Here is a 27,523-nt window from a genome sequence, read left to right on the forward strand (position 1 = left end):
AAGTTTAAGAGTTGGTTCTAGCTTCTTAAATACAGAGTTCATGCTTATATTATCTCTTGCCCAGGTTCATGGCAACAGATTTTACAATAAACTTTAAATACTATGAAACAAACTCTCAAAATTTATTTTTATCATAGGCATCTCAACAGATATGCTTATCTAAAAGAGATAGGCAGTAAAGCATACTCAACATTAATTGCCTCTCCCTGATCCAAAACAGAACAAATTTCATTTCTACACAATCTACAGAACTTTTAATTCTGTCAACTGAATAGACATTCTCTTGAAAGACACAAATTATCCTGCTGAACTAACCCACAATCCACATAACCTCTTCTTCTAAGGGGTTTGGCTCACATCTTTAGGAAGTGGCCCTAACAGGCAAACTGATACTGCTGCTCACTGCTCCCAAAGTCCCATGCATGGTGTCTACATCAATTTAAGCAAGAGATTTATGCTTATCACTGTTGTAAGAACACAGCATACAGCTGTCAATTCTATTAAGCTTCAATTCTAACAGCACTTTAAGATTCATTAACCAGATTTTAGCCTGATCTTCAAGACATTGCACATTGATCAAAACACCAGGTTCTACACTACTTTGTGTTGCTGTCACAGAAATGGAATGAACTGTCAAGCTACCATAGAATCAACTTATTCATCTGTAACCAAATATATACATCATAGTACAGACACAATTGTTTCCATTTGTTCTTTAAAATCCTTTTAAAACACTGATGCTGTATTTACCAACAGACAGAGGACATGCAGCATACTTGAAATAAGATATACATTGCATTATCTGAGTTAGCTGAAGGAAATCAATGAGAGAACGTGTTTAAAAAGATAATGTAATTTATGTGTAAGCATTAAACAAGAACAAAAAACCTACAAATCCTCCCTGACCAGAACAAACAAAACCCCCACCTCCAACCCATCTAAAAACTGAAAATGTAAGTACTTCTACCAGACCTTGCTTATTGTATCTCTAAGTCTTTCCAGCAAAAGAAGTCCTTGCCAGAATATTCTTCTATAAAATTTATAAATTGACTTTGCAACATAATGAACTAAATACTCCAACTTTAATATTTTGCATTCATACCAAAAAACAATTAACAGTTTTTACAAATAGTGTTATTTACTAAAACAATTCTTGTACAACAGTGCAGTATATCTAAATATATACATATGCCAACATCAAAGGGAGCATCAAAACAAACAAAGCCAAACAAAATGCACTTTGCTACTGTGTACACTTTATTAAAACCAAAGCAGACTGCAGCAGGTTTTTATTTTTCATGACATAGACAAAAAATATTTGGATTCCAGAAGAACATGCAGGATAGAACAAAAACTGCTACCACCTTTCTGCCAAGGAAGCAGCATGAAAAGGGAATTTCAGATCTGCAATTTACATAGTAGCAAATGGAATGTTTTTAAACACAACCATCCTAATTTAAGAAACAAGGCTTCAAAAATGTACGTAGTGTTTTTTACATACTGAAGCAAAAGTTCAAATGTCAAGGCTTTCTCCATGTTTTCCTATGGTGTTGGACAGTGTATGTATGAAAGTCAATATTCTTCACTGCAGCTGAGAATGAGAAAGGAGCAGCTGTAGTGTGGAGTTGATCAGCTTTACTAAGGTTGAATAACAGAGTAAAAAATGATTCTGCCTGCTGTTGGCAATGAAGGTTTTTGTAACTTTTATTCTACCTTTATCTTTAAAAATAACTCTTCCAGTTCTTAACTAGAAAAATTATGCTTCCTTGTTCTTCAAAACAGATACATACATGTTCTCCAAAGGAAGGTGCAGTTGTGTAATTCAAAGTGCCAGTGTAGCTGCTCTAACTAGAGACGCCTTTTTCATTCTGTGAACCCCAGCAGAGAAGGAATAAGACAAGACCTTTGTATATAAAGACTGCACAGATATCTTTGAAATATGAGTGAAAAATAAAGTGATATTAGAGAAAATACTAAAAAAATTGGAGAATGAGGTATTAAGCAGTTCTCCAGTGTAAATCTGATGCTCCTGCCATCTAGAGGAAATCAGAGAACTATAGTAGCAGCCTAGAGTTGATCAGCAAAATATGTATATGCCACTAAAAGCAAATCCATCTCATTCATGTAACCATTTGCAATCTGACAGAATTTTCTGAAGCGCAGATTTATTTAGTTCTCCCTGCCTCAAAATTCATGAACAGTATTTTGACATAAATACTGTGACATGAGGGCAGTATGCTGCTCCACACCTGTTGAAACATGCAGGAATTCTTACATTTTGCTCCTTTTTTACTACTATGTGCTTTGGCAAATGGCATTACAGACACATCTACACAGCACCAGTTACTAAACAGAGCTGGGCAAATATATTGTGACTGCACACTCTGGAACACACTGCCATGATGTCAATACAGAAAATTTTAACATAGTACCCCAGTATTTTTCTTGGGAGGTTTTACAGTAAATCTTGACACCTTTGTTGTGCCCACATAAATTGAGATGATACACATGGCTAAAAAATTTTGCTCATAGAAGTGAAATGCACAGAAGGCAGTTTCCAGAGTTTGCTCCAATTCATGCCAACCAAGACACTGAAATGCCCCTTCTGAAGTTAATTAGCATTTTTGTATTCCTTAATGAAAGGGTTAAGTAAAAAGGGTTATACAAACTATCTGGAAGACATTTTAGCCTTAAACTGACAATTTACATGTAAAGAAACAAGACATTCAAAAATCAGGTCCTCTATTGGAACATGAATAACATTTCCAACGATTCCTTACTTTCAAACAGTTTACATTCTGACACTTTATTTAATTGTTAAAAAGCTTTTCCACACAGTAGCTGTACGTGTGCTTTCCCGGCTCACTAACATTTCAGTGTTCAACACCATAATAAGGTAGAACAGAAGTGAACTTGGTCAAAACAATGCATGAACAAGGAATCTGAGAATAAATCATGGCAGAGAAGCACCAGTAATGGCATCTCCAGGCTCATGATAACAAACCAGCAGAGAGGAGGTGAGCTGAAGTTCATTTCTGAGCTGTAAGAGAGAATATGAGAGGATGACTGCAGGAATTCATGCAGTGACAGCATCTAGCAAAGTAGAAGGCATCACTTCAGAGTATCAAGCATACAGGGCACAACCAAGCAGAAAGACATTTTCTGATTTAAAAAATCAACATGAAGTAATACAGCTCCAAATTCAATTTAATCCAAAAATTGCATGTGAAATGGAAAATGTACGTAGCAACAGAAACACTAAGACTCAGAACCTAAAATTTTAGTGACCTCCTCCACCAGTTATAGACAATGAACTCTGATTCAAAGTCAACTAAAATTCCCAGCCTGCTACAGGAGATACCTTACAGCAGTGACTTTTATTAAAGTATGAAGGAAAATAGAAAATATCTATCTTTTTTTCACAACTTTCATTATATTGAATTTAAAGGGGCACTGAATTTTAGCAAGTGGATTTTTTTGTCATTATGAGCATGAAAGGTGATTTTAATTTTCATAAAAGTGGATGAATGACCAAAATAAGCAAATTGGAGAGCAGAAAAACTGTGATGCACATAATGGTTCAATGTTCAAATGAGAAACCAGGATCCAGCATTTTTGTAAATCAAGGAAAAACTTCAAAAGTTTTAAAAACAATGACAAATTATAAACAAAATGTATTTTTTCTGGGTCTTTTCTGTATGGAAGTTCCACATACCCTTACTAGGGAACATGTGACACAACATATGAAAACCTAAGAATACAACTGTTAATATCAAAAAGACTATCTTGATGCTTCAAGCTTCTCCTTGAATCAGGGACTAAGAACAATGGAATAAAAACATTATTTTCACTTTTGTGTATAAATTATACATTTCTATACATTGACTATCTGATTTTGGAACAAGATACCTAATGCACACAGAGAACACTATCTAAATTATACTACAAGTTCTTTCTAAATACATCACTTCTTCAATCCATAAAAAGTCATCCATGACACAGTACGTCAGATTATTACTTTTTTCTTTAGTATTTCCTTTCAAATTTCACAGCCTTTTGTGATGACACCAAGTACTGAAATAATTAATGACAGTTTGCAAGGATGGTTAAAAATTTTAGAGAAAACAAATATGTGAAAATTCTAGCATTAGATCAAGCAGCTGGCTAGAACATCTCCAACTGGAATAGATCAACCATGGGCATGTTTTGTAACCACCCCAATTAGAAGTTATGCAAAGCAGTCATCAGAAAGTATCTGGCAAAACACTGACGTCAATTAAAATAGTGAAACAAAGGCATGTTAGGTAACTGTGAATAGATGCAGGAGTAAATGGGATAACAGAGCTCATTTTATAGTACAATGTACAATTGCAACATTTAATTCCAGAAGCATCACACTAAAATATAGTACACATAACAAACAACTTCTGACATACACACAGGACTAAAACCAGATCTGGCATTGAAATTAGTGGAAATTAGAGCTGCTGGAAAAGATGAAAAAGGATGCATTACAAGATGGAATACAAACACAAAGTAACAACAGTCTTTGTACAAGAAACTGTGCTCAAGCACACCTGAAATGCTGCCTTCCATTACCACATTTCTTTTGCAGCACCTCATCTACAGAAAGAAAATACCATGCTTTGCAAAGCCATGTGGCTAAATTACTGAGGAACACATGGATTTAAAACAGGCTAATGCATGTTGCTGCAGAAGAGAATTTAAAGTAACCTAAAAGTGGATTTAGATGAGATGCCTCATGAACTATTCAAATTATAGAAGGGTTAATAAACTCAAATGGTACAACTGGCAATTGAAACAGACATTTAAGGCAGAAGTGTTTGTGTTAGAACAGTAAACAGAACAAATTGTTAAGCAAGGCCACAAGAGATATAATGAAGCCCTGAAGGTTTGTTCAGCAAAGTGATTTACATGTCCATAATTCTCCGTGTTCTAATTAAGAAGACTTGAATAAAATAGTGTAATTCACGTTGTGTGTTCCAGTTTAAAACTCCATTGTTTCTCTTTCAAATCAATTCCTCTGTCTTTCTTTGGTGTAATCTCTACCAACACACATAGAATACAGTTCTGGTTCTCATTTTAAAAAACAACTCAAAAATAAATTACATGCTTCTCATGATAAAATGCTGTTCTGTTTCATGGTCCCATGACACGTTTAGCAGCCTCTGAATAGCAGTTTTAAGTTAGTAATTTTGTCCGAAGCAGAATCATAATTTGCTGTTATCCCCCCAAATTATTTACTAGTTAACAAGTTTACTTTGGTAGATAAGCTATCTAATAGTCATGATACACTTGTGTTCAATTTAAGAAATAGTGAAACTTAGATAAGTTTACAAATTCATATATAGACTTTAGCTTGTAATTGTAACCATGATATGCAGAATTACTGTTTTTCCTGCACTGGAAAAAGACATTGCATCTGTCTTAAAACTAGACAAAACTATGAAATATGGTTGTCAGTTCATGATTAAAATAAAATAGTAAAGCAAATTATTTTTAAACATTGTGTTAAATATATTCACATGACCACCATAGTTATATGAAATGGGCACTACTGCAATCACACACTATATGTACATAACATATATGCCACAACAGTTTGCAATGGTTGAGTTTTCACAAACTAGCCAATTTAACCATACATAAATAATCTTGTACCAATTTTAGGCATTTTAAAAGGAATTAAATTTCCTAAATATATCAGTTCTTCCGCAAAATTAAAAAAAAATCCTAAAAAGTCAGTGCAAATTGAACTTGTTCACCAAGAGAGATTCTTATTAAGCTGAGGATAAACAAAGTTTAAGAGATTAAATGAAGGAACTCATAGAATCGCCAACCGCCTTTAGCAGAGGTTAAAGAAGATTAGGAATCACAAGTCCTGGATTCTATAGCAGAGCCTTCTGTGAGTAACTGTGCTGTGCTTGTTGAGGTGGTGGAGGCTGTGGTTGTTGTGGAGGTGCTTGCTGACTGCCTGCTGTCTGTGGCAGAGATGTAGATGCTAAGTTATAGTTTGGCACCTGGGACATATTAGTTCCAGCATTCTGATAAGCAGCAACATCAACAGTACCAGGTGGTGGACTATACACTGAAGGCTGGTTAGAGAAGGTACTCCCAGCAACAGAACCAACCATTGCACTGAAAAAAAAACAAACAACAACAAAAATGAGAGAAAACATATTTAAAGTAGAATTAACAAACCATTTACCAACAGAACAGCAAAACTTTATTGCTTCTTCAGTTGTTTTATTTATACACACAAAAATCTTCTAACTCTGGACACGTTGCATATTTAAAACTGTAGCCAATGAGTATTCCCATTAAAACTCAAACACACTCCTCAGATTTAAACATACAGTAGACACTCCCTATGGATTTAAAATTAGACCATGTCTGTACTTCTGATTTATTTCAAGGTGCAAATGGAATACCATCTATCTTCCATTCTGTTCATGAAAAAACCAAAACCCAACAAATTGTTTTAAATAGCAAAACAAGTCAGATGAATATGCAGAAACTCACTTTATCATTGTATGCTTTGCTATCCCAAATAAGTACCTCTGGGGACAAAGACTAACAAATACTTTAATAACTCATATTGATGTGTCTCCCAACTTTTTAGAATAAAATTACTCTCCATAGAGAGTAAACAAAACCAGAAAACCCAAACTAACAAAAACCAATTAGCAAAAACCCACAAATCTTTCCACAATATAGGTAACTGAACCAAAACTTTGCATCTTTCACCATCCAGCCAATGTAAAATGTCTCTTTTAGTTTCCTTATTTGGGCAAGCTGTATAAGCTTTAGTCAGTATTCATTGCCCATTCACTTCTTTCCCAATATGAGCAGAATTCTCCCCATTCTTCTGTAGTAAGATATTTGACAAATGAGCAGTAGAATTTTCACCCAGAAATTATGCAAAGCCAGCCAGAGCAGCATATAATCTTCATCATTAAAACTGTACTAAAAGTTACTACTAATTTGACTAATTAATGTCTGTATAATTTTCTCTGTTTTATATAAAAAAGCATAGAGCTATATAAATTACATATTTTGTATACAGAAAATTTAAAACTATATAAATTAAAAAAAAAAAAAACAATAAAACCTTAAGGAATAAAGGTAAAAAAAAAACTTAAGGAATAAGGTAAAAAAGGAATTTTTACCAAATACATGACACCAATAAAAAGCACTCTGGATATGATTGCACTAAAGTATCATTCAGTTGTGTTTATATTCCTGTAATTTAAAAAACAGTCTCTGTTTAAATTTATTTAAACTCGAATAGAAAAATATTTTAAATTACTTTGTGTAAGACGTCTGTGCAGGCTGACCAGCAATTACTGAGCTGGCAGATGGAGTAACTGTGCCTTGGCTGAGAGAAGGGAGCTGCTCTGGAGGAAGATTGTAACCTTGAATGGGGCCCATCTGTGCACTCCCTGCCACCAAATACGCATTACCTTGAGTTTGCCCTGGATAAACCTAGGAAGTTAAATAAAGCAGTATTAGAAATAAAATAACGAAAATTTGCTATTCAATATCTGACTTTAGAACTTAGACTTCTCAAATCTTTTCGTTTCCTTTTTTTTTTTTAAATATCACTGAAGAGCATTTAGCATTTAAATTACTGCAGTTAAAAATGGTGATTGTTTCATAGCATCATTTTCATGTTGAATTATCTATGAGTAGATAGGGAGAAATTGTACTCCTTTGGTTGCTTCTTTTCTTTGACCCACTATGCAAAGCCCTGGCAGTTTTATTTTTTAATTTTATGCAACTTAAAGCCCAGGATGGGCTTTTTCCTTCATCAAAGTGAGTTGAACAGAAAAAAGCACTGAATGCATTAGAACCCACAAAAGAAGAGCATCCAAAGCTTGTAGCTGAAAACAAACACTTTTTATTTTTTTACATACTGTGCAAAAACACTAAGAGAAAACACTGCTCAGTCGGTGTGAACTTGATAAGGTCAATGGCTATCAAAGGCTACATCCATACCTGAGAGCCAGAAACACCAGATGACTGCATGTAATACTGCTGGTTTTGTAGTTTTGCATACATGGAATACATTGGGTCCTCATTCATCAATTTGTTATACAAAGAAAGAGCCTCCATTGCTTTTACATTGAGTTCTGACAGTTCAGAATGTTTCCTAGAAAATATATATTACAGTTATAATACAGTTCATTTTACAATTTAGATAACTTTATTATAGGACAGACAACATAGAGTAATTTCATTAGGTGTGTTAAGTAACTTTTTTTATCGTGAACTGGTGCTTGACAAGTGACAGAAAGTCAAATGGTATAACACTATAAATTGTTATGTGACTATGGGAAAAAAATCTTCAGACCTCTTCTCAGAGAAACTACTAATAAATACACATATTTTCTTTGCCAGTATTCATAGAGATTACAATATTATCAAGTAATAATTCTGGTTTCTAAGAATAAATTTTAATTTCGATCAAAGCACATGACATTTCTTTTTACCTGTCTATATCCTCCAATTTTTCATCTATGAGAGGTCCCATCTGGTGGCACATTGCTAGAATAGAAACACATTAAAATATATCAGAGTAATAAATGTTTCCATACTGCAAAGTCAGAAAGCAATAAAAAATTAAATAGAAATAGATGCAAGTCCAATTTTGTTTTAGTTCATTACTACAATCTGTATGTCAAAAAAATTTTAATAACAGAGGTAGCATCATGAACAATTCAAGAATGATACCCAGCTAAATTTTTCAGTACTGGTACAATTTTAAAATTATATTTTTAAAATAAAAATAAAATTAAACAAAACACATTTAACATCCAGGAAGTATAAAACTGAAACTATTTTGCATAAAAGGTCCACATGAATTGAAATGTCTTTTTAAAGGAAGAAGATTTGGCACTGGAACCTAGATCGTGTGCTCATCTAATTTTGCTACAAGAAGACTATGTAAACAATGAAGGAGAAAACTGGTTGCAATGATTCAATTATCTGCACATCTAAAGACACTAATAGCACATTAGACACACTAGAATTCTAACTGGGGGAAGGGGCTCTTTCAAACCAGTGATGTGCAAAAAACAACACAAAATCTTACCAGAATCAGAATTAAAAAGCATTAAAATAAACAAAAATGCACACCCCATGCCTCCTTTCAGCACAAGGACATGGGGCTCATCTACCTGCCAAGCAAACCATGGCTAATTAGCAGAAAGGCAGAGTTTGTCAAATGTCAAATAAACAGACACAGAAGCTGAAAGGATAATTTACGATATTAGACATGCAGAAGGTCCTGAAAACATCTGAGCCATGACAAGTGCAAGGACATCATTACTGAGTTCCTTGAAGGCAACTCCAGGTGAAAGAGGAGTTGTATGCAAGGTACCCATCGGCTTCTTTGAACCTGGGATCAGAAATACATTGGCAGAAATGTCGGGCAAAGATATAAAAGCTGTCAAAGTTCTGTCTGCTTTTATGTATAGCACAAAGTGTGACAAAAGGCATCACAAGGATTGCTTAGATGTCTGTTAACATGATGACTGCTCTGCTGCCAACTACAAACTCTGGGCTCCTGAACACATTAGAATGAGCTCTCCAGTTCAAAGACAATTGTGACTGGACATGTGGATGGCAGAAGAAAATCAAGTGATTTTTCTGTCAAATTTTTGCTATAGATATGTTTTGAGTCCTTGGTTCCTACCAGTGGTGGCAGATGCTGATCAACATTTGATAGAAAACCACTTCATTTTCCTCTGCCATCCACATGTCCAGTCACAAATGTCTTTAATCAGCATCTGCCACCACTGGTAGAAACCAAGAACTCAAAACACATCTACAGCAAAATTTTCAGAACCTATGCCAAAACCAGTAGTTCACCAAAGCCTACTTAAGTGTAGAGCAAGTAATCTTGAATTAGCATTGTAGAACTATATGTAGCCCTAAGTCTGACGTGCTGCTGCAGGTTGCTGGGGAGTAATCATCTGACCACACTACTGCCTTCAGATTCCAGGAGCAGTCCCATGGTTCAATATAAAATTCAGCATTGCTTTAATGATCTCACAATGCATTTTGAAGCAACTCCTAAGGTAAGCCATATCTGTAGGCAGGTTGACAAGCATACCTTTAATTTCTCTGCCTCTGTCCTGGATCAGATACAGGCAATCTGCTTCTTAGACAACAGCCTCTATAGCTATGTTTGGGACTTGAAAGAATAAAACCAGTCATGTTTCTTTTTACCTCTCTTTAGTTTCAGTGGAACTAGAATATGTGTAGACATGTTGCTGATGTGAGTTTCTGAAACAGCATTCATTTACAGACATGATGAACCAGATGAGTGTGGAAAGATGGGAGATACCTAAAAGCTTACAAACCTAATTAATCTATCTAACTTCTAGATAGATGTAGAAACTGCCATTTTCATGACAAAGTCTGGTGTCATCTGAATTGTCACTTTAAGCCTATGTTCTGTCTCGTAATTGGGAAGTTTCTTTTCTTCCTTTTCCAAATTCTATTTTAAAATTTTTGGTGCATGTATCAGCCTAGGTAAAATGATCTATAATGTCTCTGTGAAGAGTTAGTCTAAACAATGACTCAAAGAGTAGGAAAATTTGTAGCACTCTATGAGTTATTTGTTAATATGCAACTCCTCCAGAAATACACATGCAAGTGAAAAGCATGTGGGACACCCACGAGTCTATTCTAAATCTCTCTAGTATTTCTGCTTCCTCTCATGGAATCTTCCTGACACAACTTTTGCCACTCATGGTGTGCTACCCTGTGAAGGAAAAAATTATGAATGAATATGACCAAGTATTTATGTGTCTCGAAAAGGGAAAATAATTTAGGAAACAGTAGAGAAAAGTAGATTTGTTTTAAGTTAATATTTTTGACTTTGGTCTCGTGGATGTGGGAAACAAGAAGTGAGAAGATAATTATGGCTCAGGCACTTTTCTTAGGCATGCTTCTCACATGCACACGAAACTGAAGTAGTTTCAGCTTAGTTTCAATCTGCATTGATACAGAAAATTACCAGTGATGAAAACAACAATGAAAAAATTCATTCTTTTTTGTTACCCTCAAGATGAAGCAGTTCTGGGAGGTCTGGCTGGTCATCAGATGGATCAGCACTTTGTAACATCTGCAAGAGTTGGTCCATTTTATCCTGCAACACAAATTGTATTATCAGGGCAAATGTGGCAGCAAGGGAATTAGCACTTTCCGGATAGTAAATTAAAGCAGCTGTTCACAACAGCCATTTTGATCTCTTGGCACGTCAGAATCAACTAGACTAACTTTAAGAAATTGCAAATTATACATGCTACTTTACAGGAATGAAGTTGCTTGAATAAGAAAATGCTAAATGAGAAAAAATGGTGGTAACAAGTGGAATGTGCAGAATACTCCTTTATTCCTAGAAGTCCTTTTAAACATATATTATCTTCTGAGCAGTTCCTATTTTTCCAGCCTAGATATTACATATGCAATACCACCACCTAGTGGGATTGGTGGGAATGTTTTGACAGAATACATTGAGAAAGTACTTTAAATTCACTGAAAAGAAATTTTAAGTGCATGAGGTCTATTCAGTATATGAGCCATGTCATTACCATGTCAATGTAACGAAGTGTTGTTTTAAGATGATCCTTGGAGGCATCTCAGGATTTACTTCAGAATAAGTTAAGCTTAAGTAAAGAGTTTAAGTGCAACCATTTTGTAATAAAAACATCAAAGGTTAGAAAACAAACAGGCATAAAGTCTTTGAAAAATATGTCTTGGACTGAACTATATTGGTTAAAGTACCAAAAACATAACATGTAAATTTTTTAAATCATTTATTAGCTGAGCACTATCAAATAAATAGCCTTTTTCACATTGTGTTATATAGGTTGTATAAAGGAAAACCATGCTTTGTCCTCCTTAAACCATAGAAAGTTTGGGAAAAGTCAAATTAACTACTTCCTTAAAAATTATACTGTGGCCAATTCAAAAACAAAAGAAGACACTGAAAAATCAACAATGGACTCATAGAAAAACAAAGCTGGAAGGCTGAAAGCTCAAGGCAGGCCTCAGATAATCTATTTCAGCAGGTTACAAACTAGTATCTCCTGGGAAGAAGAGTTTTTGAGGTGGGATTTCAACAGGACTTCAGGAAGGCAGTAACTGATTTCTCATTTCAAAAAAACAATGACAGAACCCAGGTTGATGTAAAAAAAAAAAGGGGGAGGGGGAAATTTCCTGGACTGAATGTTCCTAGAAACCCTACAGGATCACTGTGGTGAGATTGTAACTATCTTACTAAATCTGAACAGAATTTTAGACTTTTCAGGGACAGGAACAGAATTTTAGACTTTTCAGGGACAGAAAGAGATCTTTCAGTCTGAGGGTAGACAGTGGTGGTTACACTGGAAATAAATCTAAATGAGCAGTCAAGATGAGTATCTCTATGATATCCTGAAGTATTTTAAACAAAATTTGAAAGTAGATGTACTACTCAGCACTAAGATTCTAGCTTGGAGGTAAACAGATGTACAACCCTCAAGTAGGGCCTTAAATGGAATGCAGTTCCAAATTCATTTTCAGAAATTCCTAAAAATTTCAAGACTCTTAAACAAAAGGGAATACTGAAGATTTTATTTATTACTTTAATGAAAACTCTCTTTCCATGCTCTTTTTATCATATTTTTGAAGTATGAGATGAAAGGGTTAAACATCACATATTTAAATGTCCCAGCAGCGCATTTTATACCAATCAGGATTTTTGCCATGCTTACTTCATCAATATAAACTGGTTCTGGCTCAGGTTCTATTGTCTCTACTTGAACTTCATCACTGAACTGCACTGTTTTCTTCTCCGCTTTCACTGTAAGATAAACAGCCAGACTTAATTTTACAAAAGAAAAAATAAACAATGACATAAATATTATACAACTAGTATAGGTTATAGGTTCCTTGCATTTGAAATGTCTACTATTGACATTTGAAAGCCACAGACCTAAATAATTTTCTTATCTGTAAATCACATTATTTAAAAAAATAGATCAGTTCACACAAGCTCAGCAGAAATGTGTTTTAGCAAGTAAATGGCTTTATCATAGTCTCCCTATACATAACATATTAAAAGGTCATCAGGATAAAAGACTCAAAGATTGACTGGAAACAACAGGGCTACCAAGTCAAGTTTAAGATTAAACTGATAAAATCATCTATGACAAACTGAGCCTTCTTTTCTCCAAAGCCAAGTCCACAACTGAAAGGTCTCAAGATTCTCTACTCCTTCTTCACCAAATCCTATATGCAAAGCATCTCACTCCTCTGTAGTGGAGACTAGCACAAAAAAGCTCTATATTTAGCAAAAAAGCTAAATATTACTCTTATTAGATAGTCTTAGCATAGCACAAATGACTGGTACAGCATGTAATTCTGCTGACTTGCTCATCCTTCTAGCACCCTCAAATTGCGAGCACAGAAGATTAATCTTGTAAACCCATGAGATTTACAGAAACCAATTCTATAATCTTGAAGTCTTATCTCATATTTATTATTTTTATTAAATATTTAAAGTAGATTGGATGGATATAAATAAGCTGCATGGAGAAAATCCCTCTGTCCACTATGCACAGGTACATACCTACAGTAGGTAGGTTTCTTGAACTATTTGAACACTGGTAATCTGTCTCCAAGTCCTATCTGCCATGGGGCCTTCAGGTACATCTCAATTAGATATGCACCATTGCAACTGCACAAAAAGGCCATTTGGAAAAAAAGGTGCTGTTGCTCACATTTGTTTAGGTGTCAATGGAGTGATTTCATGAGTCTCAAAGAAGCTGCTGACAAAGCAGCAGCAGACAGCAGCATTTTTCAGCAGGAGACAGTTTGGGCAGCCTTGGTCTGACTGTTGTTTGTGATAGCATAGCAAGGGCTCCTCAGTTTTACTTCAATGACCACATTCACTTGCAACTGAACTCTGCCATAAGGGGAAGGAAATCACCCATAAGCCATGGCAGACTTAAACATATATATCATATATCATATATATATATATATATATATATATATATATATATATATATATATATATATATATATATATATATAAAATGTAATGTTACTTACTCATTTCAGGCTCAGCAGAAAGATCAGCTGTTACAAAATTAGATGGAAACAATCCTATACCCTGATGAGTTTCTCCTTTCCACCAATTTGGATCACTAAAGATCAAAAAAAAAAAGTAAAGCCATCATACATCAGAAATCCCATATTCATATGGAACTTTCCTAGGAATTGCACAGTAAAGGTTTTTATATTACTAGCACATGAATATAACTTGCATATATGCAGAAATCTTTACACAGGAAATTTTATGCAAATACATTTATTTGTAAAAAATTGAGAAGATAACAAAATAAAGTATTAATACAAAAATAATTTCCATTCATTGTATTTCAAGGTATGCTTCTACATATAAGATATAATTACTTCTAATTAATTTTTACAGTTTAACATAATTCTAGTAGGCTTTCTATATTACTTACCTGTCATCAAGTATAGTTATAAGTTCTCCAGCTTTAAAAGTTAATTCATTATCTTCAGCAGCCTCAAAATCGTAGATTGCACGAACCTTTCGGCCCTCATGTTTGTGGTTTGTTAAAAGGCTTGAGGTGCTTGGATACAAACTGGAAAGTGCTGTCTGCTGTTGCCTTTGTTCTTTTAGTGACAGCTCAATAGCTACAAAAGAAGAGTTACTCAAATGAAAATTCCCTATAGAAATGGGTTGATGGATATGAAAATTTAATTCTGTGAAAACTTTTAGTCTAATTCTATTCCTGTTGCATTTTAATGACTTTGTGTCTTTCTCTTAGAATTAATGGTAAATAACAAAGAGAGCAGAATTCTGCCTGTGGATTTACTGAGGCTTCCAAAATGGACAGGATGAATAAATAGCATTTGAGAACAAATACAATAACTCCACAAAGTATGATATTATTGTTACAACCTTGAACCGATGTAAAATATTTACATTCTTATTTTACATCTTACACCATGTTGAACTTTTCCAGATTGCCTGAAACATTAAAAAGATACATCTGTTCCAGTGCACACTGGTTCTCTGTTAGACAGAAGCCCGTAGCCTGGATTCACAGAATCAGACTTACACAGATTGGCTGAGGTTGGAAGGCACCTATGGAAGTCATCTGGTCCAATCCCCTGTTCGTGCAGGGTCACTACAGCTGACTGCCAACGACAACTTTTTAATATCTCCAAGAATAAAGGCACCATCACATCCTTGGGAAATTGTGCTAGTGCTTGGTGACCTTCACTGTAAAGTCCCTCCTTAACTCATAATTAACAACATGACTTTTGCTTAAACAAGCAAAAATTTGCCCCTTCCTTTATATTCTTCCCTATCATTCCTTGAATTATTTCACATTTCTGGGTCATTTTCAATTGAACTTGACTGAGCAGAAAAGTTTCACTCACATTAAACTCAGTTCAAGTTTGCAGGAAAAAATTGATCATATTTAAGAAGGGGCAGTGTGGACACAAACATTATGAAACTCATGCAGATAGACTTTTGAGACACAGATCTCTTTAAAAGTAGACTTTTGGTGGGTTGACTACTGAGGAAACCATTAGTAACGCATACAGATTGACTACTGTTCATTTAAATAACAAATAAATAACAAATTCATTTAAATAACAAATAAATCAATATGCATCATGTCAGCAAATAAATGTACTCACCTTTAGCTAAATCCTCCTCTTCCTTTTTGGTGGCTACAGTACCAGGATCTTTGGCAACTAGAGCTGGACTTGCTTTTGCCTGTTCAGCAGCCTAGCCAAAAGTAAAAGATGTAAAAATTAATCCAAGAAAAAACTGACAGTGCATTAAGTTCACCATTTTGCTTTGTATTCATCTGCTACATAAAAATCTAAAATAATTTAGAGCATTTCACTCCTCAAAGAAAAGCTTTATTAAGACAAGGTAGCTTTCATTTTATTTGCCAAACATTCTAGAATTCAAGACTACAAACTGTAAAATACAGAGTTAAGGATAAAAAGAATTTGTGAAACACTTTGACAACAACCACAAAAATCTAATATACCTGTGAACCAATAGCTGGGAAAGTAACTCCTTGCTCCTTAAGATTTTTAATCATAGCAGATATTAAACTAAGCTGTGGGTCATTCTTGAATTCATCAGTCCATTCCACCATAAGGGCTTTCAGCTTTTCACAAACTTTTGGATGACCCTGCATGGACAGTAGAAACTAGTTAAATGATGTAAGAATCTGATCTAAATTTCAAGTAATTGCATGTTACTGTCAATATAAAACATATAGATACCTTACTTTGCAGTCAAGTTTAGCACTCAGTCTTTATTAGAAAGGGAGAATAATACATCAGCATTGTGTTTGTGCCAGTACAGTATGTGCCAGGCCCAAAATAAAGTAAAATAGGATTACATAGAACCTTCTGTTTTATCTCCATTTCATCATATTGGTGTTTAATGTTTTACTGATGTTATTTAAAGTGAAAATATAGTAGCTTATTTACAAATTCACACACCACAACTCCCCCAGACAGAATACCTATGTTAACTAGTATGAAGTGGCATTCAGGAAGTTCTGAGAGCCACAGTCTTTACAACAATCTTCTCTCCTTCCCCTCCCCCCTGTTTCCAGTCCTCTAAAAGTAGATTCCATTCCACTTTCAGATTGCCCCAATTCTCTATTTAATTTCCCTTACAGGTGAAACATAAAAGTCAATGCAATACATTACCTTATTCAACACATTGCTTACTTCACTGGCAAAATCTCTTGAACAGACTTCTAAATGAAAGATTTTGCCACAGTTTGATACACATGCTCCTAGAAGCTAATGAAAGAAAGATTAAAACTTAGATATTTTTTTGCAATATAACTTTTCAGGAAGAAAATTAACTACATTAAGAAGAACCTACTGTTAATGCTTGCATAGCGACGTGCGGATCTTTATGGTTCACTCTCTTCATTACAGAGCGGAGGCAGTCCTTAGGTCTGAAAAACACAATCCAGCTTTAAAAATATGGAATGGAATGAACATTTCCTTCTGCACACGTGACCATGCTGACAATGTTAACAGATAGCAAGAGCTCCTGAACACCGTGAGTAAATTATTTAGTAGCTTATAATTTAAAACAAGAACATTTAAAAATAAATTAAACAGCATAAACTGTTCTAGCCGTTTCTATCTGTAGGATTTGTATCTCTCTTAATTATCTAAACCTCTCAGTAATTTCTATTACTTCTTATACTTAGAGCGAATTACTGTAAATACTCCAGAAATGCATAAAATCCCTTACAATTAGAGAACTGGAATTCTCTGCAGTCCATGCACCTACTCCTCTATATTTCACATACGTATGTAAGAACATTTCCTTACATACCGGTTTACCAACACCCTTTTATTTTGAATTACCACCACATTCCTCAGAGTCTCTTTTAATCTACAGAAAAACATTTATAAAGAAGCTATGTAATGAACAAATAACTTCTCAAAAAAAACCTCTTAGACCATCTACATCAAAGTTTCAAAGAAATTAAATACAGAATTCAAATCTTATGTTGTGGTAGATAGAAATAACATGAAAAGCAACTTCAACAAAGAATTTGAAAGAAGACTTCAGAAAGTTTAGCATATTAAAATGTATTTGACTTTCTGATACTTTGTTCCATCTATAAAGTAGTGGAAAGCTGAGCCAGGCTGAGGTAGGAATTTTTCAAGGGCATACAATCATTATGTGTTAAATAGCCCTGGAAAGATAACCCTGGAAGAGGGTAAGTAGAGAAGGAGGAAAAGAGAAGGTAAATTTACACTAAGAGATTTTACACACTTATGGAGTTTACACATTTATAGCATGGTTGTCTTTGGAAGCAAAAGTATTTTTCTGTTGAACTGATATCCAAAAACTAACATGAAACTCAGGTATAAGTTACACCACTGCCTGTCTATACTATATTTGGCAGTGTCTACATTTTACAGAAATGTCCACCTCATATTTAGTGGCACTAATTATAGAAAGTGCTATCACACAGCACAAGTACATATCATTCAGTGTATACCTTCATATACCAATTATTACAGATGAAGGCTTTAAGGCAAGTACTACCTTTTATCTATTAATTTTCCAAGACTTCTCATACGTTCACTTTAGTTGAGAAAGAATACAAGCTAAAATTGTTAGAAATAACTGCTTTCTGTAACCATTAGTTTATGAGTAGGATTAACAATTTGATATGATTGCTAGCTCAAAAAAGGTGCTTGGCCATTGTGAAGCCAGTATTTTTAAAGGCAGGGTGCAAGATCAAGAGCTTAGCAGTTCAGGAACAGTATCATTAGCCTATGATGTTTTTTACAAAGGAATCCAAAGTCTTATTAAAAGTAATAAGAAAGCCTCAAAGACAATTGATAATCCACATGTCTCAAGTACAATCTATTTGTTTATATATTTAAAAGAAATTATCAATGCTTGAGTGTTAAATGTTTTTAAATACTCAAATGTTTAAAATAAGAAAAATTTTGATTACATGTAGATAGGAAAATAACCCAGGTGTACCAATCTTTAGTCACACAGAGTAAGAAGACCTATTCTAGACAGGCCTGCAATTCTTATTTTTACTTCTAATTAATTCATCATACAATTTAGTGCATAAATTATGAGAAGCACTATGCAGAAACCAGAGGGAAGCATGCATTCTATGAGTGTAGAATTCTGTCTACTTATTAGGCATCTCTCCAAATTGTACTATACAAATATTTGGCCAGAGCTCCACTCCAATGATGATAATTTCAGAGGCACCACCATAAGTAGTAATAACAAATAAGTAGGGTGAAAATATGGCAAGATATAATAGAAGTTATGTATCATATGTGGCATCATATGGTATCATAAACCAATTCATATAGAAAATAATGAATTTCAGGTTTAGTTTTAGAAAGTAGAAAAAAAATCTGATTATATTTTATTTAACGAGGACACAATTAGCAGCATTTGCAATATAAAATACTACTCTGCACAAAACATTTCAGACATGTTCAGGAATTTATTGTTCATTTACAGTCTAAGGTAACTCTGTGGGACTCAGCTTTCCTCCTAGCTCCTTTAGAAACAGGCTGGTCATTAAGCTTCCTGGTCAGCCTGTGAGACATACATTGCAATTACAATGCAAATGCTACTGAGATTGTGTAATGTGAGGGGGGAAAATGGAAGACACATTGGAAAACTACCAAGTAAGCAAGTTTGCTGCTCTCTCTTGCATGAACAAGCACAAAAACAACCAAAGAAGAAACAGCTAACCAGAACACTGAGTTGCTGAGGCAGTGATTAATCCTTAAGGAATCAAGATAAAGTTAGGCAAGCAGCAATATGGACAAACCATTCCTCAATGACAATTTACCAATACCCACCCCCAACAGAGAGCACTGCAATGAACTTTTCTATTTTCTCAACACTTGCTGCAGCCTCACAGCCACTGACTACTTTTTTTCAGCCATCTTTTCTTTTTTTTTAAAAGTAACCTTTCTTGAAAAAAACTGAAGTTGTGAAAGTTTCACTGTAGACTGATATGTCTAATGAAATAAACAGTACAAGTGTCTCAAAGCCAAATGCAAACCTGATTGGAATAAGGAACTGGCTAGCACTGAAATTTACTGAATAAGGGGGGGCATCTTTGCTAAAATATACAATTCCTGTCCATTAATTTTTCCTTTTATTCTGTTTAAAGAACCATCCAAATTTTTTTATGTTATTTTATTCTAAGATGAAAAAACTATAGATTCAGTTTTGTAAACATTTTCATTTTAGAAAAGCAACACTATGCAAAAATCTATACCTTTCCTGTAGTCAGATTTAAAATGCCAGTCAAATATATAATCATAAAACATCCTGAGTTGGAAGGGACCCCCAAAGGGCCCTGCAAAGTACAGCCTCAACAATCACTCCATGTGATTAAAATTTTAAAAAAATTTAAAATAAACAAGTTTTAAAGAATGCTGTAGAAAACCAGGAGGCAGAAAGGATTGTCTCTAACAGTAAAATCTTTGTTTTAATCATGTTTCTATGCTGAAAAGGCAACTTGCTCATTGAGCTAATATTGGCAAAAAACAGGATGCAAACAATGTGATGTGCAACTGCTGAGCTGTATGAGCTCCTAATGGAAATTCAGAGATTAAAAAAAAGTGTTGTCTCAATATTAGACAAATTTTAGATTATCTAAGAACCTGATATGTGAAGCATGCAGAAAATGTTAATTCTGTACTACCTGGAGTAGTATTTCATATAGGCTATTGTAAACAACTCATATTGTTTAAAATATTGACATATTTTCTGTCTTTCCTGTGTTTTCTATAAAAATTCTAATAGCATCTCTGATTTTAAAATTCACAAAGAGAGGGATTCAATGGAATTCTAACTTGCTAAAAATCTATTTTAGTTGTTTGGATTAAAGGAAGCAAGACAACATTTTCAGCAATTTGCAATTCTCGGTACCGAGAGTATTACAACATAAAAAATAACAGTAGCAATTATGCTATGGAACTGTAACTAATTTATCTTATGAGAAAATGCAATACCTTTGTAGCATAACAGGTTTCCAACAATTAATCTGGATACCAACAAGTTTGCAGACAATGTGCTATACCAGAAGTGCTACTTAATGAATAAGTGTTTTTCTAGGCTCCTGTGGCTTCAGGTGTAAGGCAATCCACATCTAGAATGCTGTAGGATGCAAGGGAGCTTGTAGACTAGTACAAACAAAATCCACAAAGGAGAGATTTTTGTAATCTAAACTTCTTCCAAGAACAGTAACAAACAGCTTGTACTGGAGCAGAATTGGTTAAAAAATTGAAGCCAATCCCAGTTAAGAAGACTTGCATCCTTGTCAGAGGACCCTAAACTGCAGGAGAATTTCAAACAGCTAAGCATATCTCATTTAAGCTTCTTAATGGGAAACATTGTCTTGCTTTACCTTGCTACTGCACAACATAATCCATAAAAACAAAGAAAACCCACTCTCAGCAAGTTTTAACAGAATCTGAATTTAAGCAACAAGTCAGTTGGCAGCCTATTACAAGCAGGATAAATACTACAAAGGTTTAAGTCCCACTTTTCTTTTATAAAACAATTTTATTAGGAAAAAGATTAAAATACAAATACACAAAACAAAAAGACCAAAACACAAACAAACTTCAGAAATCCTAACAGAAATTTATCTGCAAATTACCTGAAGATCTCTAGCTTTATGTGTACTGCTGTCTGTTGCAGCTACATACATTTCAGCACTGTTCAGGCTATGTTGCTGTGAGACTAAATTTCATCTGTGGAAAGGCTTTCAGTGAGTAAATAGAATACTGAAACATTCAATAATATAGTTACTGTTACAAGCTTGGCATCAACCTGCTCAAGGAATAGAAAAGCAGTTTTACATATAAAGACTAATACGAAACATTATTAACAACTTGCCAGCTGCTATCTTCACTACAGTTATACACAACAGCACAGAAACCTCAATATGCTGTGCTATTTTTGTGTACTCCTCCAGAGACCATCTCTTATCCCAAGGAATAAGATTATTTGCAAACCTGTCCTTAGGAACAAAAGTCCCAGGTGGGACTTTGCTGTCTGGCATCTCATACTGTTTCTAGCAGTTCTACAAGGCAATCCAAGTCATTCTCAGAGAAGCCTTCCACAGCATCAGTGGCAAAACTTTCTTCTTTAGATTGTTCCATTCCTAAATTTTTACAAGAAATGCTTCAAAAAGGTGTATTTAAAACATTTCCAAGTCCTAATACTACACTGACTGAAAGCACTATAAATACTCTGAAATTATGTCTTTAAACTGTATTTTTAGTTGCTAGTTATTATACTTTTATACTTCATACTTTATCTTTTCTTGTCCAAAAAGTAAGTTCATGCATAAATTCTATGATAGAGCTCAGTAAATAATCAAACATGACTTTAGCAGCCCATATTAAGATGTGTTTAATTTAGTATCACATCTCTAAAATGTACGTTTTCCAAAGCCCTGCTGACAGAGAATAGCTTCTGAAAACAAGGAGAAGAAACACAAAGTCTTGTTGTTTTCTGTGACAAAGACACTGGTGGTCTGATGGTGAGAACAATGGAGGGCAGCAGATGCTTTATACCTTGATTGCAGCAAATATTTGACATGCAGCTGAAGTCTTTGTAGTGTCCTTATCACATAGCAAGTGAAATACGGGCTGGGTAAAGGTGAGTGGAAAACTGGTCTCCTAAGCTCAAAGAGCTGTCACCTGTAGTGCAAATTCCAGCTAGCAGGCAGTATCCTTCAGGGATTTCTGCTGGGATCAACAGTGCTCTCTGTAACTTACTGACCAGAGCAAGCTGAAGGGGAACATATCAGTACGCTGACGCCATGGCTAATGCTCAGAGGAACCTGGACAGGCTGGAGAAATGGGCACACTGGAAGTTCAGTAAGAACAAGGATAAGCTATTGCATTTTAATGAAGCCAGGAGCTGACCACATGAAAAGCAGGAAATTATCTGCAGGTCCTATTGGGTGAGAGGTGTCAGCAGTGCAGCCTGGCAGCTAAGACAACCAACCACATCCTGGCTTGAACTACAGGTCAGCACAACCAATAAGGTCAGGAAGGTGACCCTTTCCCTCCATTCTGCACTTGTAAGATTGCATCTGGAGCATTTTGTCCACTTTGGTGCTCCCCAGAGCAAGAAGGGTATTTACACACTGCCCTAAGTCCAATAGATAGCTGCCAGGACAGTCAGGGACAGTCACATACAAGGAAAAGATGAGAGAGGTGCTTTCAGCTTTGAGAAGAGAAGCCAAAAAGTGGGGCTTACTGCTTTCAACAAGCAATTAATCAGAGTATACACAGAAGATGCAGCCAGATTCTTAGAGCTGCACAGTCACAGGACAAGATGCAACAGACAAGTCAGAACAGAAAAAATTGCAAACAGATTGCAGAATTTTTTATTTCCTTACTTAGTAAGTAGAACTAGTTAAATACTGAAACATGTTGCCCAGAGAAGTTGCAGAACCTTTGACCTTGGAAGCATTCAAGACTCGACACAGTCCTGAGCAACCTGATCTAATTAGACCTGTTTGAAGCTGGGGGGGTTGGACTAGATGTCCTCTGGAGGTCACTTCCAACTTAGATTATGATTCCGTAAGAAAAATGCCTCATGAAGCTTCCTGGGTTTACAGTGACACTGCTAAAACATATCAATTTATTTTATCTGCTACACTGGTGAAAAGCTGCTGTACACAAGTCCTAATTTTAACGCATCAGCCAGTATCTCCAAGGTAAGGATTGCAAAATATTTCAGCAGAAACCCCATACATTTTCCTTTTACTTGTAATCAATTTAAGCTAAATTCAGCTTTTGTAGAAATTTGTAAAAGATAACAAAAAATTCACTTCTCTCACCTGGGTATGAGACTGAAGTAACAGAATTAAAAACATTTGGGGAGGAAATTCCTGAAGTTACTTACCCTGTGCGTGACTGTCCAACTTTATCACAGATGTCTAAGATGAGGCCCCAGTCCTCTGCAGTGTTCATCTCACTGGTTGCTTTCTCTGATAAATAAAAATCAAAATACAAATTTAAAAAAATATTTAATTGTTAACAAAGATGTTGATATATTACCTCTTTGTATATTTCTAAATGCATGAAAAAATCCCTATACTTACTAAAACTCATATATTAGCAGTGTCATATTTAATACTTTTTGATTTTCTAATGTTCACTTGTGACCATTAATTTTAATTAATAAGCAAATATATTTTGGGGTTGTTTTACCACATCATAAAAATGCACACAAAACATGACACAAGCAGTATAGCTATCAACAGATTTTTTTTTCCATTTGAACTATAAAGTTTATTAGATATGAATATCCAAAGCATTGGTTCACTCTTTACAGAGTCAGATACAACTGAATTTATCACCTTCTCAGACACCAAAGTGCTGTGTCTTGCATTTCCTTGTATTACATCTCAACAAGAAGGATTTAAAAAGTCATCATAATCACTAAACTTCTATATTCCCATTCTTACTTCTGCTTTGGATGATATATTTCACTGTTTCTTTTCAGCTACAAAGACTGCTAAACCAAAGTTAATTTCAAAGAAGCCACTGTGACTCTTCCTTCCAAATTTTTTTTATAGGACAAGGGTCTCTGGTAAACACTAAAGAAATAGAGAGAGGATGTAGAGAAGAAATAGATTCAATGTCAGAAGAAAAAAATAGACTCCCTCCCTATTTGTCCCCCACAAAAGCTTAGTTACAGTAAGGATAACTGAGCCTTACACTGCAGCTCAATAGAAGATTATCTAAACACTGATACATCAGCTCAGGACTGGAGAGAATAAATGAATGCACCTGCATTTTTAATTACTAACCAAAAAGTAGGAGAATGGGCATAGAATAATACAGAAACTTTGTTTCCCATCACTGCTCTTCATCTAATATTTACAGCTTCATCTTCAAAACACAAGCCTCAGCAGTAAATACCATCCTTCAGGGAATGTCTTGGGCAACATAGTTTTATGAAAAGAACCAAAGATTTCCTATAAAAAACTTCTCTGGCAGGAAAGATTCATTATCTACATTAGCACTGGCAAAATTGCAAGACAAAGAAAACACCTAATCTCCAAAAATTACAATGATTATTCATATTGAAGTTGATGACTTTTCTTATGAATGTTTCTATGTCCTGCTCTACAGTTATGTGCTCCCAAAGTATTTCTGAGGAAAAATTCAACACTGACATATATTCAACTGAAATGATAACACATCAGCTCTATGGCCTGATGCAAGTAAAGAGCAAAACAGTATAGGGAAATCCTAAATGGAAGTTAATTACTATTCTGAATGTTCTCTCAGATAAAGTAGAGGGACTTTACCTCTTCTCTGTAAACCCTATCAGAAAACTTGTTTCATTAGAAAAAGCATTCATAAGCAACAGAAATATCAAAAATGATGGGTAGACATCATGCTAACATCTAGCACTAAGATATACCAGCTGATCAACCAATCACTTCATTTTCCTTTCAGTCTGTTCTTGTTCCAATTCATGCTTATGACTAACAGTCATAGAGATTTGTGATTTTCAGGTAAGACACTTGAACTCAATGCCTGGCATGAAGCATCACAGACCAATGCAGCCTTCTGAAATTGCAGTCTATGCACACAGCAGCTGTTCTGCTCCAAAGACAGCCTCAACTCTGCAGCACCAGAACTGCTTTTTTGAAACACAGAGCCAGAGTTTCCTACACTGTGTTCCTCAGACTGAAAGCAGCTGATAAGCACAGTCCAGAGACACACAAAGCAGACCACATGGAGGCAGTTTACTTCCAGGACTCCACTGCTTCTGTTCATTGCCTGCTCTACTGGAGTTGGACCAGCTCCAGTCAAAGAGTGCCTGCACAGTTCTGTCCAAAGCCCTCAGCTCCCGCCAGGCTCCGAGCCCGCACAAGGAGCTCACAACCCACACTGGTCACTCTTGCCTAACGCTGCACTTCAGTTGGCACATCCTTTAGCAGAGACATGAGCAATCCAATGGAACTGGAACCTTGGTCTTTTACGTTGTTTTACATAACAGACGTATTTCTGTATTTTTGACAACAATCGATTCTTCTTTCCTCACCATGTCAGCAAAGAGAAATGACACAGCAATCAGTTATGTCTTCTACAAACCAAGGAGTAAACTAATACATGTTCAATGCTTTAATATAACAGCAAACTGTGTTTTATGCTAATTTAAATACTTTGGCTAAAACTCCAAATAAGATAGTGATTGATGAAATCCCTGATCCACATTAACCACACCGATTATAGCCTTTATTTTAATTCTCAGTGAGAATATTTTGCAAATCTATCCATGAGTACAATTACAAGGTTTTTGCTATGACCATGTTCTTTCTTGGCAGTCAAAGTTAGTCCTATATAAAAAGTGTCATTTGCTTGTAATGCCTTCCCCTAGGATATTTCCTCCACCAACAAACACTAGATAGTTTCTTAGTAAATTTCAGCCTGAAACCAAGTGTCACTGTATACTTTCAGTCCTCTGTAGTAACAAGCATCCAATAAATCAATCAGAAAATAAAATTAATGGTAAGACAAGAGAAAAAAATTGCCTCTAGAGTTCTATTTAAATTCTGTCTCAAACAAGGGAAGTTAAAAGTTAAGAACATACTGAGAATGTTAGCAGCACACTGTCTGAGCTGACTGTCCACAAAAAAGGCCTCTTACTAATGCTATGCCAAACACAAAGGGAAAAGGACTACATCACAGCTCTCTTCCATGAGGCTGCACCACTCAAATTCAAGGCATTGTTTTCAGAGCACAAGCAAGGCCTACAATAGTAACTTTAAGCAGTGCAAGACTGTATAATCATATAATGCATCAGGATAATTTGTAGTAACTAATAGTTATTATTAATCCTAATTACTATTAATAGTAGTTAGTAAAATAATAGTTTTAAATTTTTTAAACTGTTTTCTCCTTGTTGTTTTTTTTTTTTTTTCATTACTTGTCTTTACTGCTCACTTTTATTTTTTCAGGAGTTATTTAATATTCTTCTCTTACCAGTAATTCCATAAGACACACACACATATTCATAAGAGCCAGAATTTCAGATGAAAACAATAATTGGATCTATTGGTTCTTTGGCAAAAACAACAATGATCAGGCACAATATAAGAATATCTTTCTAAATTATTTCAACAATTTGTTTAGTTCCTAAAACAAACACAAAAGAGACAAAAAACTCCTATAACTTTTTGGCCACTTTGCAAGGCGCAGACCTTGGAATCACTGGGACTCTCTCCTTACACTTCTGCATTCTGAACACGAGCCATACTGGGCCAAACCAGTTCCAACTTGCCCAACATTCAGTCTCTAAAATAGATATTATACCTACACCAGACACCTAGGAAAAAGAGAACAAGGTAAGCATTAATTGTACTTTCCTGCCAACACACCTTTCAGTGACCAACAATTTGCAGCTTCGTAACTCCTGAGTCAGAATTGGTGCTCCAACCACACAAACATTGTCATAAATCACACACAGAACAAATAAAACATTCTGAAGCAAAAACGCACCTGATTTGATGGAAATCTCAGCTGTGTTTGTATCTTTAGCTTCTCAATAATTTGTAGCATATAATGTCCTTTAAATAAAGCACCTACATGCTGAAATAATTCTTCCAAACATATATTGTATCTTTTTTTCATGGCACTGAATAGCACCTGGCTTCTAAGGAAAACATCATTCCTCATTACAAATGCCATAGACTCTCCCTGAAATACTGTACCTAAAATCCAGAAGACAAAGTTAGACCTATTGAATGAGAAGCCAGGCCAAAAAGATCTAAATATACGAGTTTAATTTCTTATGCATTGGTTGAAAGTACACAGGCTATTGCATGGCTCTTTTGGGATACCTAAATCACCCTGCCTCTCCTTGTGT

The 27,523-nt window shown here is 35.0% G+C and overlaps 1 protein-coding gene across 1 annotated transcript in view; it reads right to left on the minus strand.

Annotated features, from left to right (window-relative positions):
- Positions 1–1,102: 1,102 nt before the first annotated feature.
- The window catches only part of STAM (signal transducing adaptor molecule), a 32,945-nt gene continuing 6,524 nt past the window's right edge, over positions 1,103–27,523 (minus strand). Inside the window, exons 2-14 of the mRNA XM_058805302.1 lie at positions 23,543–23,627; positions 16,979–17,054; positions 16,798–16,893; positions 16,122–16,268; positions 15,760–15,850; positions 14,550–14,742; positions 14,131–14,225; positions 12,789–12,877; positions 11,092–11,179; positions 8,514–8,568; positions 8,020–8,173; positions 7,331–7,506; positions 1,103–6,159 (exon numbers count right to left, since the gene is read on the minus strand). Of these exons, the coding sequence (XP_058661285.1) occupies positions 5,910–6,159; positions 7,331–7,506; positions 8,020–8,173; positions 8,514–8,568; positions 11,092–11,179; positions 12,789–12,877; positions 14,131–14,225; positions 14,550–14,742; positions 15,760–15,850; positions 16,122–16,268; positions 16,798–16,893; positions 16,979–17,054; positions 23,543–23,627 (1,595 nt within the window). The 3' untranslated portion in view covers positions 1,103–5,909. The remainder of the gene's footprint in view (positions 6,160–7,330; positions 7,507–8,019; positions 8,174–8,513; positions 8,569–11,091; positions 11,180–12,788; positions 12,878–14,130; positions 14,226–14,549; positions 14,743–15,759; positions 15,851–16,121; positions 16,269–16,797; positions 16,894–16,978; positions 17,055–23,542; positions 23,628–27,523) is intronic.

The sequence above is a fragment of the Ammospiza caudacuta genome, chromosome 1, assembly GCF_027887145.1.
Source record: "Ammospiza caudacuta isolate bAmmCau1 chromosome 1, bAmmCau1.pri, whole genome shotgun sequence".
NCBI lineage: Eukaryota > Metazoa > Chordata > Aves > Passeriformes > Passerellidae > Ammospiza > Ammospiza caudacuta.